Here is a 15,285-nt window from a genome sequence, read left to right on the forward strand (position 1 = left end):
TAAAAATGTCAGGATGTAACATATCCTACGAAATGTAGGTATGTTACAAATTATAATTTGTACAATATGTTACAAATTTGTAAGTGCTTAGGATCCCGGAATGTATCTTTAATAAGTGTAGTAGTGCTATATAGGCTACTGTATTACTGCAGTATTATAACATAAAAAGCATTCATCACTCATCAGCCACCATCTAGTCAGCGTGGTAGTCTATGATGGTACGTAATACAACTACAGAAACCCATCAATCTTGCTGCTTCTAAACAGTGCAATGAGTGTTAGTTCTACAATGAAGTCCAACGTTTGCTGATGTGTCATCAAATAAAGAAAGTCTCATTATGTCAAAGGTGAAAATCTGACCCATTTTGTGGGTCTCATCTACCTGCAAAACTTTGAAGTTGAACTAGGCAGATAGTTAATCCTAAGAATGAAAATTTTGTGAAACAGTAAGACAAACACCAGCGGTAGCTATGCTCGACCTGAACCCACTTCCAATACTCTCTCTCCTGAGTCTTTGCAAAGTGTCTACTATTATTTTATATTAGGGAATTGACAACTCCACAATGAAGAATAAAGAGAGCTAAGACTAACACTATACACATGTTGCTGAACATTGACCATTGTGTGGTTGGTCGGTTTATGTCCAGTGTTGTGTACATTAAACACCATCAGGAGAGGTTGACCTGTATCCAATGATAATTATTTAATGTTAGAGTACTATCCCCTCAATCAATTTATCTCTGTACCACCCCTTTATTGGTTGGAATGCCCCAGCTGCAGTGTTAGGTTCATTCCTAATCAAACAAAGTAGTATTGAGAGCTTTACGGAAGTCCCAATGCCTCTTAGACCTCCAGTGCTTTAGCCTATGGGTATCCACAACAAATGGATTTACAGTATATATTGACATTGTTGATACATTGATGAAGTTAAATTGGATGTGGGGTGACAGGTAGCCTAGCGGTTAAGAGCGTTTGGCCAGTAACCGAAAGGTCGTTGGTTTGAATCCCTGAGCTGACAAGGTGAAAAATCTGTCTGTGCCCTTGAGCAAGGCACTTAACCAGAATTGCCCCTGTAAGTTGCTCTAGATAAGCGTGTGTGTGTGTGTGTGTATGTGTGTGTGTGTTTGTGCGCGCTCGTGCGAAGCACCATGCCCTTTGACATGATTTCCCAAAGCAGGACAAGAGGAGGAAGGCAGTCGTCTGGTTCTGTTGTGAAATAATCTGGTCACTAGTCACAGAGTGCCATGTGTTGTCATTTCGGCAATACTGAAATGGCAATAATAAAATACGTTTCACATTTTCAGACCTTGGTGACTGTTAAACAGGCTACTTTTCACACTCCAGTTTCACTCACATTCTTCAAAATGTGACTGCCAGTCAGACCAAGGTTGTAAAGTCAACTATAAAATTCCATTGTCACATCTGGAATCCTGGGATTCCCACTCATGTTCTGTATTCTCATGCCATTTGCAAAGTAGACTCAACCTTTCCCCTCTTTATGGTTCTTGGCCGTGGCAGTCTTCCTTGAAGTGATGGTGCGTAATATGGCTGCAATTACACTTTCAGGAAGACCATTACGTGTGAGGTGAGAACCACACCGACTACACCGACTCCCTGTTTCAGTAAGCTGTGGCTTTGGACTGGCATGTTTGCTACTTTAGGAAAACTGCTATACTGTTTGGGGACTTTTGCCCCATATTTCTAGGTTCTGTGCCACGCTCTTTTGCCTGAATAGGCAATCTGTCTCGGCTATCTGTGCTCCAAGTCAACTATCTTGTGGTTGGTGGGGTGGAAGGGTGGGTAAGAAAGCTAACACGCTGCATGTAGCACTCGTGTGAGGACCTTCTCATCTGTACCACATGAGAGGAAAGGCAAAAAGTCATTTCACATTGCATTAGCTAGCTGCTTTAAAGGAGCATTTTTAAAAGGGGGGATTTGGTGGACAGTGTAGTAGGGACAAATAACATCTTCCATATGTGTTTTCTGATACTAAAAGTGTCCTGTATTGCTGCTATACCACTTTCTCCTTCACTTGTAGCCCCTGTGAAATGAATTACTAATTATAAACTGGGTGGTTCGAGCCCTGAATGCTGATTGGCTGAAAGCCGTGTTATATCAGACCGTATACCACTGGTATAACAAAAAACAAACTTATTGTTCTAATTACGTTGGTAACCAGTTTATCATCGCAAAGGCACCTTGGGGTTTGTGGTATATGGTCAAAATACCACGGCTAAGGGCTGTCTCCAGGCACTCCGCGTTGCTCTTAAGAACAGCCCTTAGCCATGGTATATTGGCCAAGTTTTCCCAATATACCATGGCTAAGGGTTGTTCTTATGAGCAACGCGGTGTGCCTGGAGACAGCCCTTAGCTGTGGTATATTGGCCATATACCACAAACTCCCATTTTTAAAGTGGGGGACTTGGTGGACATTATAATAGGGACAAATAACATCTTTCATATGTGCTTTCTGATAATAAAAGTGTCCTGTATTGCTGCTGTACCACTTTCTCCTTCACTTGTAGCCCCTGTGAAATGAATTAGTAACTATAAACTGGGTGGTTCGAGCCCTGAATGCTGATTGGCTGAAAGCCGTGTTATATCAGACCGTGTACCACTGGTATAACAAAAAACAAACTTATTGTTCTAATTACGTTGGTAACCAGTTTATAATAGAAATAAGGCACCTTGGGGGTTTGCAGTATATGGCCACTCTGCATTGCTCATAAGAACAGCCCTTAGCCATGGTATATTGGCCATATTGCTTAATTATAGTTTAGCCAAGTGAGTGGGTTTAGCTAATTTAACAATAAGAACGTGTACACCTCTTTATAGACTTGTTTCATAATATGAAGTTATCTGGCTAAGCCATTGATCCAGTCTCATCAATAACCCCTGGTGTTATCCCCTGCAGCTCAGCCGACCATACTGTATGATCTATTCTGAGACTTCAGATTAAACTAAATCAAGCTGGTAGCCTATATTAAATAGACCATCTCAATAACAGATTTATAAGGGGTGCTGGGGAAAAAAGTTTGGAAGCCCTAATCTAGGTCACTGAATTGCGTCACATGACCGAGCGTAGAGAGAGGGGGGAAAAAGCAAAGACATAGGATTGTTTGTGTACGTATTTTATTTATTTACAATGAAGCTACAGAGAAAAAACCCCAATCTAGAATATTTACAAAACACCAACAGCAAGCTCCGCTGAGCTTGGGACAGAAGCAACTCACCTCCTTGTATTAAAAGGAGACATAATATTATCAATACAGTAATAAAATCATAATAATAGTATCCAAATCTCTTCAGCACAAGGATAAATTAGATTTACAATCTCAACTTTCATTAATATGAGTGCTGGTGAGTTGGCAAATCATTAAGAGTGGTATTTACACTGTTAATGAGTTGACTGTGAGCACATGGATAACACTATCGTTTAGTTACTCAATGTTCCCCATCAACTTCCCCCATCAATGTACATGGGGATAAAATCCTGGTTGGTCATATATTCCACATCAAAACCTGCCTTCTGTTTCGAACATCTCCCCACACCATGGAACAGCACAACCACTTAAGTCAGTCTTATAGTCATGTACACAGTAGTCCTATTTCTTCTTTAGCTGTCTTTCAACTTTAAACTTTGCTCCACATCGCATCACCACATCATGACGCAAACAAACCTTTCCCTGACATCAACTCCTTCTTCAAGGGTTATAACACAAAATTCTTATGTGAATAATTGTTTCTTCATGGTATAATACATACATCACCCAGTCCCTAGTGAGCATAGTGCCCCTCCTCCCTGGGATTCTGGACATCGTGGAATACCTTGTTATATACATGTATGTGTGTGAACGTCTGTCGGTGTACAGTATGTCCAGAATGTTTTCAAGGAGGTTTCTAGGCACTGTTCAGAATTATTTTCAGAAACCCGGCGGATTCTGGATCTCACTGGCCATCCTGAGAATCCACTGGCCCACAGGAAGGAAGCAGACATGACCAAGTCAGCTGACTGACCTTGAGAGGAGGGACACACACTTAGTCAAACACAATCCCACCTTCAGATGATCTATATCTATTACTAATAAGAAATAAACTACCATAACGCAACCTCGTTACAGCACTAAAATAAAGAGTAATGTGTAATAGTTCAATATTTACCTAGTAAAAAAATTCCACGCAAAGTGGAAGTCCTTCCAAAGATCCTTCACATGACAGAGCACACTCCAGTCTGGAGAACTTGGCCATTGCGGTTGCCCGTTGCCCTGTACCTAAAACAAGGGGACGCAAAGTCATCCATCAGATAGTTACAGTGGATGGCGCAAAGGCTAAATCGGGGAAATTCCCCACTGTTTAATGGTCATTCAGGCACAGTGAATGGAGGCTAGTCGTCTTTTTAGGAAAATATGGGAGTTTGTGTTAGTCCTTACGTATTAAGGTTCGCAGGCTCAGAGTGGTAGGCGTATTTGCCCGTCTCTGCGAGGGTATGGGCGTGTGCCGGCTCGCTTTGGCTGATCTTTAAGGGCTGGTGGCTCTTCGTGTCTCTGGAGCTGATTGGTAGGGTAATTTGGTTCCCTTTGGGTTCCAGCCTATCGGGATCCGGGGGGTTGTGGGAATTGGCGGGGGAGGAGACGTCGATAACCTGGATGGTGGGCATGTTGAGGGTCTGCGCCTTGACCACCAGCTCAGAGTGGGCCAGCTGCAGCTTCTTCATGTGATTGATGGCCACGGTGGCGTTAAAGGCTTGCTGTAACGACACACCGACAACAGTTGATGAGAAACATGCTAAGAGAAAAGTACTGCATGCGCCCCCAAGGTGACAGCCATCATCATGAGTTAGGCGATGTGGTTTTATTTGGGAAAAGCTTGGGCATAGAATCTTTTATAGTGGTCTTGATATTGACTTGATTATGAGTAATCAGAGATGTTGAATAACACATAGATGTTGAATAACACATAGATGTTTACAGTATTTCTTGGCCCTTAAATCAGGAAAGAGATCAGATGTGTCGTACACACAAACAACACACTGGGATTATGTCTAAAATGGGGGAGAGAGCCAGAACCCTTTCTGAGCGGTATGGGAGGAAGGCTCACCTTCCACTTGGTCTTGGCAAAGTTCTTCTGGATCTGGACACTGACAGAGTGGTAGATATCCTGGCTCCGTGCAGTATTTCCAATGATCCTGAAGGAGAGACAACCGAAAAGAACATTGTAATCTCCTGACGGGTTTTAGCCTGAATCTAGTCTCGTAATCTAGACTAAATCCTGCTATATTTCACCTTTGTTTCAGCTCACTAATTCAGTCTGGCATTCCTGTCATTGAAACTGAAACTGTTTCCAGGCTAGCCTGAATACACCTCACACTGGACACCACAGAGAATATGTTGTTGTAGATGTTACAGACAAAAATAGATGAAGCAATAATGTTGTTGATCATGACACTCACCAGGGATGCCTGAGAGCCTGCTCTGTGGTGAAGCGCATCTTCGGGTTCTTCTGCATCATGTTGCGGATAAAATCTTTGGCTGATTCAGAGATGTCATCCCAGAAGGGAGAGTCAAACTCGTACTGTGCCTTCATGATCTTCGAGAACAGTCGCGTCTCAGTGTCCTCATAGAAAGGGGGATATCCACAGAGACTAGAGAAACCAAATAATAATGCTGTGTAAGTTTGTGTCTTTACGAAATGATAGTGTGTGTGTTTGTCTCTGTGTTAAATGTCCACAAGGTGGAGCTTTAACTCCACCACTGTAACAGCATGACGATGACTTCATCATGCTAAAGATAACCCTTGATTAGACTAACAAGCTTGAAAACCCAAAATGCACTCTTGCCTGGTCAGATACATAGTCTTTACATGCAATCAACTATACCTTACAGTAGACTGTTTTTTAAATTTTATTTTACCTTTATTTATACAGGTTTTTCTCAATGAGATAACATCTCTTTTCCAAGATAGACCTGGTCCAATATTGACATATCCGGAGGTCATCAATGAGAGCAATACTCACAGGATATAGGTGATGACTCCAATAGACCAGCAGTCCACTGCCTTGCTGTAGGGTTTCTGGGCCAAGACTTCAGGGGCTGGAGGTTGGGAAACATAGTAAGTAAGAACAATTCTCCAAGTTCAGTTCATTTTCCTCAACTAGTGTTGTATGGTATTTGACAGGCTATTAGGTTTCGTAATGTCTTTGTTGTCTCCCTTATGTGTTTGAGTGTGGTTCTTCTGACCCAGTGTATCACCCGTACACACAGTTAATTATCCGTAGAGGCCAAACGTCTCCTTCCTTACCCACATATCCTGGAGTGCCGCAGGCTGTGGACATAACACCGTTGTCCTCCATCTTGGACAGGCCAAAGTCACTGATCATGATCTTGGAGCTCTCATCCTGGCTGTAATACAGCAGGTTCTCCGGCTTGAGGTCACGGTGTACGATGCCATTCTGATGGAGGTATTGTACAGCCTGGAGCACCTGTTGGATGACCCTGCTAGCATCCTTCTCTGAGTACATCCCCCGGTCCAGGATACGGTCAAACAGCTCACCCCCAGCAACGCTACCGGTAGAAGAACAACAGCCATTAACCTTGAGCCCTTAAAGCTGACTCAACCTAACCTTAACCATGAAGTGATTGTCGGAAACATTGCTCAGCCTAACATTTGTGGATGACATATGCTCTTCAATCCATGAGCTTCTGCTCATGTTCAGGCTCAGCATTGAGAACATTCAGCATGATGCTTCTCTGTGTGACTTGAGTGCTAAGTTGCGGTCTGATCCCAAACTCAGACAGGCAGAACATTGTGGCTGTCATTAAATCAATGGGCAATAACTATTATTTGTGGAGTTTGTGCGTACACAAGGGTTTTATAGGAAATAACTATCAGAATATTTTCTCCATTCTACTGTAATGGAAGGTAAAACATGTAGAACTTACAGTTGCATGACAAGGTAGTAATGAGAACGACTTTCATAAAAATCCTCCAGCCCAACGACGTTATCGTGTTTGATCCTGGGAGTGAGAAGATATAGGTCATGTTTAGAATATGAGATGGAAAATACAATGAAACACACAGTAGCTGTATGGAAGAGTCATCCAATTTGAAATGGGACTGAATGACAATTGAACGTTTTTGAACTCCTACTTTCTCAACACGGCAATCTCGTTCTCCAGATTCTGAATACTCTTCTGCTTCTTCTTCACACACTTCATGGCAAACAGCTTGCCTGTCTTCCTCTCCTTCACCATGAACACCTCGGAGAACGCGCCCCTGGATGAACACACCAACACATAGGCAAAGGGCTGGTACCATTATTATAATAGTGCAATTACTACATAGGATCTGAGAAATCAGCTTATTTACCCTATTAGGAGGATTGACATTTTCCATAAGAAAATATGAAGGGCACCGTTAGTCAGGCCCTCATGGGCGTGATGTTATAAAACTGAGGTGATACTGGATGTGAAAGGAGATCCTGAGATGTATTTTCTGACATTAATCTTCTCCTTTTCTGTAATTTCATCAAAATTGCTACATTTTGCTGTGATGTAGGCTAAAGTTATCGTGGACCTGCAGTAGGTTATAAATGTTTGCAATACAACGTTGATGGTTTCTATTGTTCTTCGGGTATCAGGTGGCCTACATGCACCCTTTGATTTTAGAGCAGAGAGAGGTGCAGGATGTCAAAACAGAATACTGTGGAAAAAGGTCCTATTAAGGCCTAAGATGGGATTGAGTGGCTTAAGGGCTCACTCAATTAAGTGTTCTGTACAGTTTCCGAGCTATCTTCAGCATTGTCTGGGATGAGCCTGATTATCCCTTACGCAACAGACACTGTGGCAGGCAGGCTTGAGGTGTGGACAAACGGGAGCATATGCAGCCATCACAAACAGACCTCTACCCCAAGCAGCGGCCAGATCATATATTGGATCACACACAACCTGGAGAGAGAGGCTGACAGAAGACACTGTATCGCAAAAGTGCTGCCTCCTTTCTGTTGGGTTACACCACTGAAGAAGGTATAAGGAACACATATGCAAGATGAGAGCACTGCAAGGTCAAATGATTGAACCAACTTAATTCAAAAGATAATTAGCAGAGATTGCTTCAACTGCAGCAGACAGTCCCAAGTTCCAACGTGTCTTACAGCATGGACGCAGGCAGAGTTATTATGACAGCTGTGTCTCACACTATCTCACATTGTCTCATTAAATTCAAATGGAGCACAGAGGTAGGCCCCAGGACGTAAGTCAGACCCGCTGACGTCTTTATGTTCTCCCAAACTACGCAGCATCTTCTCCCAGAGAACCCCATGATTCTCCTTATGACCCACAAGGGATATTATCAATCAAACAGCATCCGTGGAAATTAATTGGTATGCAAGGCAGCTATTAGTAAGCTTGTTGTCAGACTCGTTGTCAGCTTGTTGTCTCCTCATGTACAGTTTGAAAACACAAAAGACAGACAGAATACATCATCAGTTGTTGAAATAAGCCACGATAAAGGGACCGATCAGGATAGCGATGATATCTACATGAGAGACGGGTGTGTAACGACAGACTGCAAGCCTCTGTGCTGTATGTCAGATTGCCAGGGAACTAGATTGTGTTTTTGTTGTGTTCTGTGGGTTTCAGCTTCATAAAGCCTCATCCAATGGATCTCCCTAATTCCCGAGATAGATCCTTGTGATGGAACATAGGAAGGAAATACAGTAGGGACTGCTCTGCGCTCATTTGTTATGGTGATATGTTGATCGTCAAACACCGTAGTCTAGAAACCACTCTGTGTGCATGCTAATTAAATAAATTAGGCCTATAGAGAGGAAACGAGATAACACGGGGCCTTGGTTTACATACAGGTGTTTCACTGTACAGTAATCGGATCTATAGAGCACCTGTCCAAGCTTTCTCCATCCGTTTACCTGTTCTTTCTGCTCATTGATCCTTATTCCAATCTGAGAGAAAGATTATCAGTGTCAGTCTGCCCTTCACCTGATCACCCTTAGCCTGACACCAGCAGAACAAAGCTAACCCCTCCTGACTAGGCAAAGCTATCACCCTGCCCTGAGAGAAGAGAGTTGTATAATTCTGAGAAAATAATGCTACTTTTATTCTTGTATTATGCTTTCCCCATTTTTTACTTATGTTATACGTTTCTGTTTTGTGATATTTTCCCCAGATGTGATCTGTCACTTTTTGAAGTAGGTCTCTGCTGAGTATAAGTTACACCTACATGACTTATCATGCAACAATAAGTCAACGTGCCTTCATTCTGCCATAAAAATGTTTTCCTTTAACATCAAGATTCCATTCAGGAAAATTCCAAAAGAACATCCCTTCTTAGTTAAGAGGCGATGTTCTCCAAAACATATGTTCACACAAATGTTGTTTGTCTTACATGGCTTCCTCTCTTATCTGCATATCCAATCCTCGGTCCAGCCAAGTCTGTGTTCCCACAGTACAGTGATGTCAGACCTCTAGGCAGCAGTAGCCTACACACCTTTATTTACCTCTGGCCCAGCCCCAGATTCATTATCCACCACCACCGCTTCCTAAGCCTCTCAACATGACTGTTTCAGTAAGACCGGACAGCTCAGTCAAGAACATTTGATTGACCCCATGGATTAAGTCATGGTGGTTGACGCACTAAAATGAGGCAATTTTGACTGGTGCAAAATCTATCTAAATCGTTTGAAACTGTTAGTTACATTTACTCAAATTACTTAGTTACAGTCAGTGGTGGGAAAAGTACCCAACTGTCATACTTGAGTAAAAGTTAATTTAATAGAGAACTACAAGTAAAAGTCACCCAGTAAAATACTACTTGAGTAAAAGTCTAAAAGTATTTGCTTTTAAATAATAATTAAGTATCAAAAGTAAATGTAATTGCTAAAATATACTTACTGTAAGTATCAAAAGTAAAAGTCTAAAATAATTTCACATTCCTTGTATTAAGCAAACCAGACGGCACAGTTTTCTTGTTTTTTAAGTGTATGAATAGCCAGGGCACACTCCAACACTCAGACATAATTCACAATCAAAACATTTGTGTTTAGTGAGTCTGCCAGATCAGAGGCAGTAGGGATAACCAGGGATGTTATCTTGATAAGTTTGTGAATTGTACCATCTTCCTGTCCTACTAAGCATTCGAAATGTAACAAGTACTTTTGGGTGTCAGGGAAAATGTATGGAGTAAAAACAAATTGAAGTAAAAGTAAAAATAGTCAAATATAAATAGTAAAATAAAGTACAGATACCCCAAAAAACTACTTAAGTAGTACTTTAAAGTATTTTTATGTAATGTACTTTACACAACTGGTTACAATAACTCACATTTTCTACAAGGCCATCAAAAACGTCTGGGGAAAAAATCTTTGAAGAGTTCTTGTGGAATTTTGTCAAGATTGTACCAAAGACAATCAAAATCCAGTTTTGAATTTGAAACTGAATGAATATAAAGCAAAAGATGGCTCCATAGATTACTTCTATTGGCCATTTTGTAAATGATCTGATGAGCCATCAGATGTCATCCAAAGGTCTAGGACTGATACCCTCAGCACTGCCACAGTGACTTGCCTATAAAACACCTGTAAAGCAGGTCTCATGGTAATCCAATCAAACCTACTGCATGATATGCACCTCAGCCAGTGGATAGTCATGAGGGTCACTCTCCCTTTCCTCAATGAGGTCACATGCATGTTCTAATGAGGTAGGGAAAATGGTCCTTTGGTAGGTAGGTGGGTGTGGGCTGTACTTACGAGCCAAGAACCTCCATGAAGTCAAACACCTCCTGAATGTTGTCAGTGGTCTTCTTCCAGTCAAATTCGGCTTCTTTACGACCCATGTCTGCTTCTTTAAAGGGGATTTCTGTAACAATGGGAAAAAACAGAGGAATGTCATTAAACACCAGTTTTCAGAATCGAGTATAATAATGTTGCCTAGATTCCTACTCGCATATGTTCTGCAGTGCTATTGCGAAACCCCAAAAATAATAATTTCTGTATCCACACCCATACACTCTCACAATGTCCTGTTGGATTATGACATTTCTCAGAGTCATGAGAAATCAACACATTGTCTGCAGCCACACAGGTTAAACATCTGTATTCCATTGGCCCGTGTACAGCACACCATAATGCCAGACAGTCTGACACCGCTGTCTGTCTAACAAGGCTGCTAAATCATTAGTTATCTGATTGAGAGATGATTGACATAGACAATGGTAAAATCATTGAGCCTCCATTATTCTCTATTACTCTGAGATAAACATCCAAACCAGCCGTAGATGCAATATCTACAGAGGTTAGCTGACAAATGTATTTTTTGCTGTTCAGAATTAGGTAACGTGGCTGATCAACCAAAACTGTTTGGGAAAGATTACTGCTATGGTAGGCCTAGTTTATGCAGCCAAGTTACCCTGTAGCTTTGCCTCGTTTACGTTATATAAGAGATTACAAACTTCTGATCCGTAGACCCTGACCTTGCCAGGAATAGTCTCAGTTTAAGAGGCAAACCAAGCCAAGGACAGGATTCAATCATTTATGGAACATGTTCAGAGCGCTTGACAGAATTAACAATCAATTTCTACATGTAAAACAACCCTTGGGAAATAAAGTGTAGCTGTTAGACCAAAGAAAAACAATTTCCTGAACATGGTAACAAACAAGCAAGATGATTTTCCTATGTGAAACTAGACAAACAAAGGGAACCATCTTGAAGGTAGGAAGCAAATTTGACATCACTACCTCTCACATTTCCTTCCCAACTATCTTCTTCGGAAGTCGGTTCCATTGATATCCAAATAGACAAAACCATAGTAGACAAATGAAAACTTCTCTGAACCTGTTAAGACTGTCGGACAAATTATCTGTCAAATCTGTCACTCAGTCAGGTAATACAGTAGCCACATGACAAGCATAAGATTTTTTTTTTTTTTTAAGTATATGCTAAAGCCAAAATGTTGAATAACTATTCCACTCCTCTCATGTCTAGAATTCTGGCTACTAACAACTATGATAAAAGATTAAGCTATGTCCCTGTCTGGTCCCTCTCAGTCTCTCTCCCACAGCCACCTGTCATGCTTTTGTTCCTTTGTCTCCCTGATATCACACTAAAGTAAAGTCCTCTGTCTACCCACATCAATATGTTGTCATTATGTGGGCATTATACAGCACAAGCAGCAACATCAGTACTTCCAGATCAGTGCAGGTTCAGTACATCCATGGAACAGTAGTGTTTCAGCATAAACATAGAATTATACCATGTCATAAGATAGATATGCAGCTTCAGACATCTGTTATGGTACACACAATTCCAGAATACAATATAATGACTATTTTTTCCCAGAATTAAATAAATGCAGAGTATAAAATCCTTAGTATCAATCCTTGCTATAAGACAAAAAATCTCTAAACGGAGGTTGTAAATCTATTGATCATCACATTAGGCTACTTTAAATTCTTGGTAAGTTTAAACTTTAAAGACAGTTCTCAGACGGTGTCTTTTAAAGCTGGACTGCCTTACCTGAAAGTTTATAACAACTCAAGCCACAGGTAGTTTTGCCTTTAGGGATGCAGGCAGTCCGGCCAATGCAAGGACAGCACTGGTAGAAAACGCCGTGGGAAAATGCGAGAGGACTGAGTGTTCTTTTGTATTTAAAGACCGACATTCGCTGGGACGTCTCACATCCAGTGTTTTTTTTCTGTGCACTCAAAGCCGCTCGATGGACCAAGTTGGCTGCAGCATCACCTGCGCAATCACTCGAATTAGCCTGTTTAAAAACATCTTATTTTACACTTTTCTGATTGTAATACAATCTCAAAAATATTTTTACAGATACAGTATTTAACTTGAGTTGTAGGTCTATGGGTCTTTTTGATCTGAATGTCATCCACACGCAGAATAGTCTATCATTAGGCAAAAAAATATTATGTTGAAACTACCTTTTTAATATGAAAACCCACCAGCTATATTCTAGGACGTGGTGGCAATCCTTCAATTCAGACCGAGAAGCACTAAAAGACCGACCTCCATGAACGAGATAGACCTACCCTGGAGGCAGTTTAGTCTACCCTGGCAGAGCGAATTTCTCTTTGACTTACCAGTGAGATACTGTAGGTGCTCAAGGTAGCTCTTCTCTGACTCTCCTGCCAAAACCTCGTTGAGGACTGGACAGATTACCGTGTCGACAGCCACGGAAATAACTAGTTTTTTTTCAGGTCAGAGATTAGGTCGCGCAGTTCCATCCCCGTTAACGGTTCGGGGAGGGAGGGGCCCGGTGCCGAGATGTCACAGGGGTTCATTCATTGAGCAGTGCAGTGATAGTCATCACTATATGTTCTTTCGCTCTAACGTCATGTTGTTGTTTAAAGATTTGAAAATAAATACTGGGACCATTTTTTGTCAAATTGGTTACAGTGGGGCAAAAAAGTATTTAGTCAGCCACCAATTGTGCAAGTTCTCCCACTTAAGATGAGAGAGGCCTGTAATTTTCATCATAGGTACACTTCAACTATGACAGACATGAGAAAATGAGAAAAAAAATCCAGAAAATCACATTGTAGGATTTTTAATGCATTTATTTGCAAATTATGGTGGAAAATAAGTATTTGATCAATAACAAAAGTTTTTCTCAATACTTTGTCATTGACAAAAAATGGTATATAACAGAGGTCAAACGTTTTCTGTAAGTCTTCACAAGGTTTTCACACACTGTTGCTGGTATTCTGGCCCATTCCTCCATGCAGATCTCCTCTAGAGCAGTGATGTTTTGGGGCTGTTGCTGGGCAACACAGACTTTCAACTCCCTCCAAAGATTTTCTATGGGGTTAAGATCTGGAGACTGGCTAGGCCACTCCAGGACCTTGGCTGGAAGCCACTCCTTCATTGCCCGGGCGGTGTGTTTGGGATCATTGTCATGTTGAAAAACCCAGCCACGTTTCATCTTCAATGCCCTTGCTGATAGGTTTTCACTCAAAATCTCACGATACATGGCCCCATTCATTCTTTCCTTTACATGGATCAGTCGTCCTGGTCCCTTTGCAGAAAAACAGCCACAAAGTATGATGTTTCCACCCCCATGCTTCACAGTAGGTATGGTGTTCTTTGGATGCAACTCAGCATTCTTTGTCCTCCAAACACGACGAGTTGAGTTTTTACCAAAAAGTTATATTTTGGTATCATCTGACCATATGACATTCTATCAATCTTCTTCTGGATCATCCAAATACTCTCTAGCAAACTTCAGACGGGCCTGGACATGTACTGGCTTAAGCAGGGGGACACGTCTGGCACTACAGGATTTGAGTCCTTGGCGGCGTAGTGTGTTACTGATGGTAGGCTTTGTTACTTTGGTCCCAGCTCTCTGCAGGTCATTCACTAGGTCCCCCCTTGTGGTTCTGGGATTTTTGCTCACTGTTCTTGTGATCATTTTGACCCCACGGGGTGAGATCTTGCGTGGAGCCCCAGATCGAGGGAGATTATCAGTGGTCTTGTATGTCTTCCATTTCCTAATAATTGCTCCCACAGTTGATTTCTTCAAATCAAGCTGCTTACCTATTGCAGATCCAGTCTTCCCAGCCTGGTGTAGGTCTACAATTTTGTTTCTGGTGTCCTTTGATAGCTCTTTGGTCTTGGCCATAGTGGAGTTTGGAGTGTAACTGTTTGAGGTTGTGGACAGGTGTCTTTAATACTCATAACAAGTTCAAACAGGTGCCATTAATACAGGTAACGAGTGGAGGACAGAGGAGCCTCTTAAAGAAGTTGTTACAGGTCTGTGAGAGCCAGAAATCTTGCTTGTTTGTAGGTGACCAAATACTTATTTTCCACCATAATTGGCAAATAAATTCATTAAAAATCCTACAATGTGATTTTCTGGATTTTTTTTCTCATTTTGTCTGTCATAGTTGAAGTGTACCTATGATGAAATTACAGGCCTCTCTCATCTTTTTAAGTGGGAGAACTTGCACAATTGGTGGCTGACTAAATACTTTTTTGCCCCACTGTATTTTTCCATCCATCAGTCACAACGTGGAAGGGTCAGGCTGTTAAATGTACATATTGTATCTTTAGATCTTTACATTTTTATTTTCACACGTACATGTGCAGTAGCCTATTCATTGCAATATGACAGTGTTAGGATATACTGTATCACTTTACATCAAGGTGACATAATGCACATGTTGACCAAGTATTTTGCTATTGATGCTTGCATCTATACTGAACAAAAAATATGAATGCAACATGTAAAGTGTTAGTCTCATGTTTCATGAGCTGAAATAAAATA

General features: G+C 41.3%; 1 protein-coding gene across 3 annotated transcripts; it reads right to left on the bottom strand.

Moving 5' to 3' along the window:
* Nucleotides 1-3,115: 3,115 nt before the first annotated feature.
* On the bottom strand, nucleotides 3,116-13,280 carry LOC110492050 (calcium/calmodulin-dependent protein kinase type 1D). 3 transcript variants are annotated; one of them, XM_021566023.2, is made up of 11 exons: nucleotides 13,103-13,280; nucleotides 10,760-10,868; nucleotides 7,147-7,272; nucleotides 6,939-7,013; nucleotides 6,298-6,560; nucleotides 6,014-6,089; nucleotides 5,450-5,641; nucleotides 5,098-5,185; nucleotides 4,431-4,747; nucleotides 4,162-4,271; nucleotides 3,116-4,017 (listed from the first exon to the last, which is right to left on the bottom strand). In XM_021566023.2, exons 2-10 carry the CDS (start codon nucleotides 10,843-10,845, stop codon nucleotides 4,208-4,210), a joined length of 1,287 nt encoding a protein of 428 aa, XP_021421698.1. In that variant the 5' UTR covers nucleotides 10,846-10,868; nucleotides 13,103-13,280; the 3' UTR covers nucleotides 3,116-4,017; nucleotides 4,162-4,207. The 3 variants fall into 3 exon arrangements, with proteins under 3 accessions (XP_021421698.1, XP_021421696.1, XP_021421697.1); XM_021566021.2 differs by lacking the exon at nucleotides 13,103-13,280 and adding an exon at nucleotides 12,525-12,727; XM_021566022.2 differs by lacking the exon at nucleotides 13,103-13,280 and adding an exon at nucleotides 11,747-12,059.
* Between the last annotated feature and the right edge of the window lie 2,005 nt (nucleotides 13,281-15,285).

The sequence above is a fragment of the Oncorhynchus mykiss genome, chromosome 16 (genome assembly GCF_013265735.2).
Source record: "Oncorhynchus mykiss isolate Arlee chromosome 16, USDA_OmykA_1.1, whole genome shotgun sequence".
Taxonomy (NCBI): domain Eukaryota; kingdom Metazoa; phylum Chordata; class Actinopteri; order Salmoniformes; family Salmonidae; genus Oncorhynchus; species Oncorhynchus mykiss.

Bases quoted from the DNA above. Each gene is read 5' to 3' on its own strand.
- LOC110492050 (XM_021566021.2), bottom strand. From the start codon at position 12,669: ATGTCGGTCTTTAAATACAAAAGAACACTCAGTCCTCTCGCATTTTCC. The intron at 7,014-7,146 runs GTAGGAGTTCAA...TCTCACTCCCAG, and splicing joins GAGATTGCCGTGTTGAGAAA to GATCAAACACGATAACGTCG. The intron at 6,090-6,297 runs GTAAGGAAGGAG...CCCAACCTCCAG, and splicing joins CGGCACTCCAGGATATGTGG to CCCCTGAAGTCTTGGCCCAG.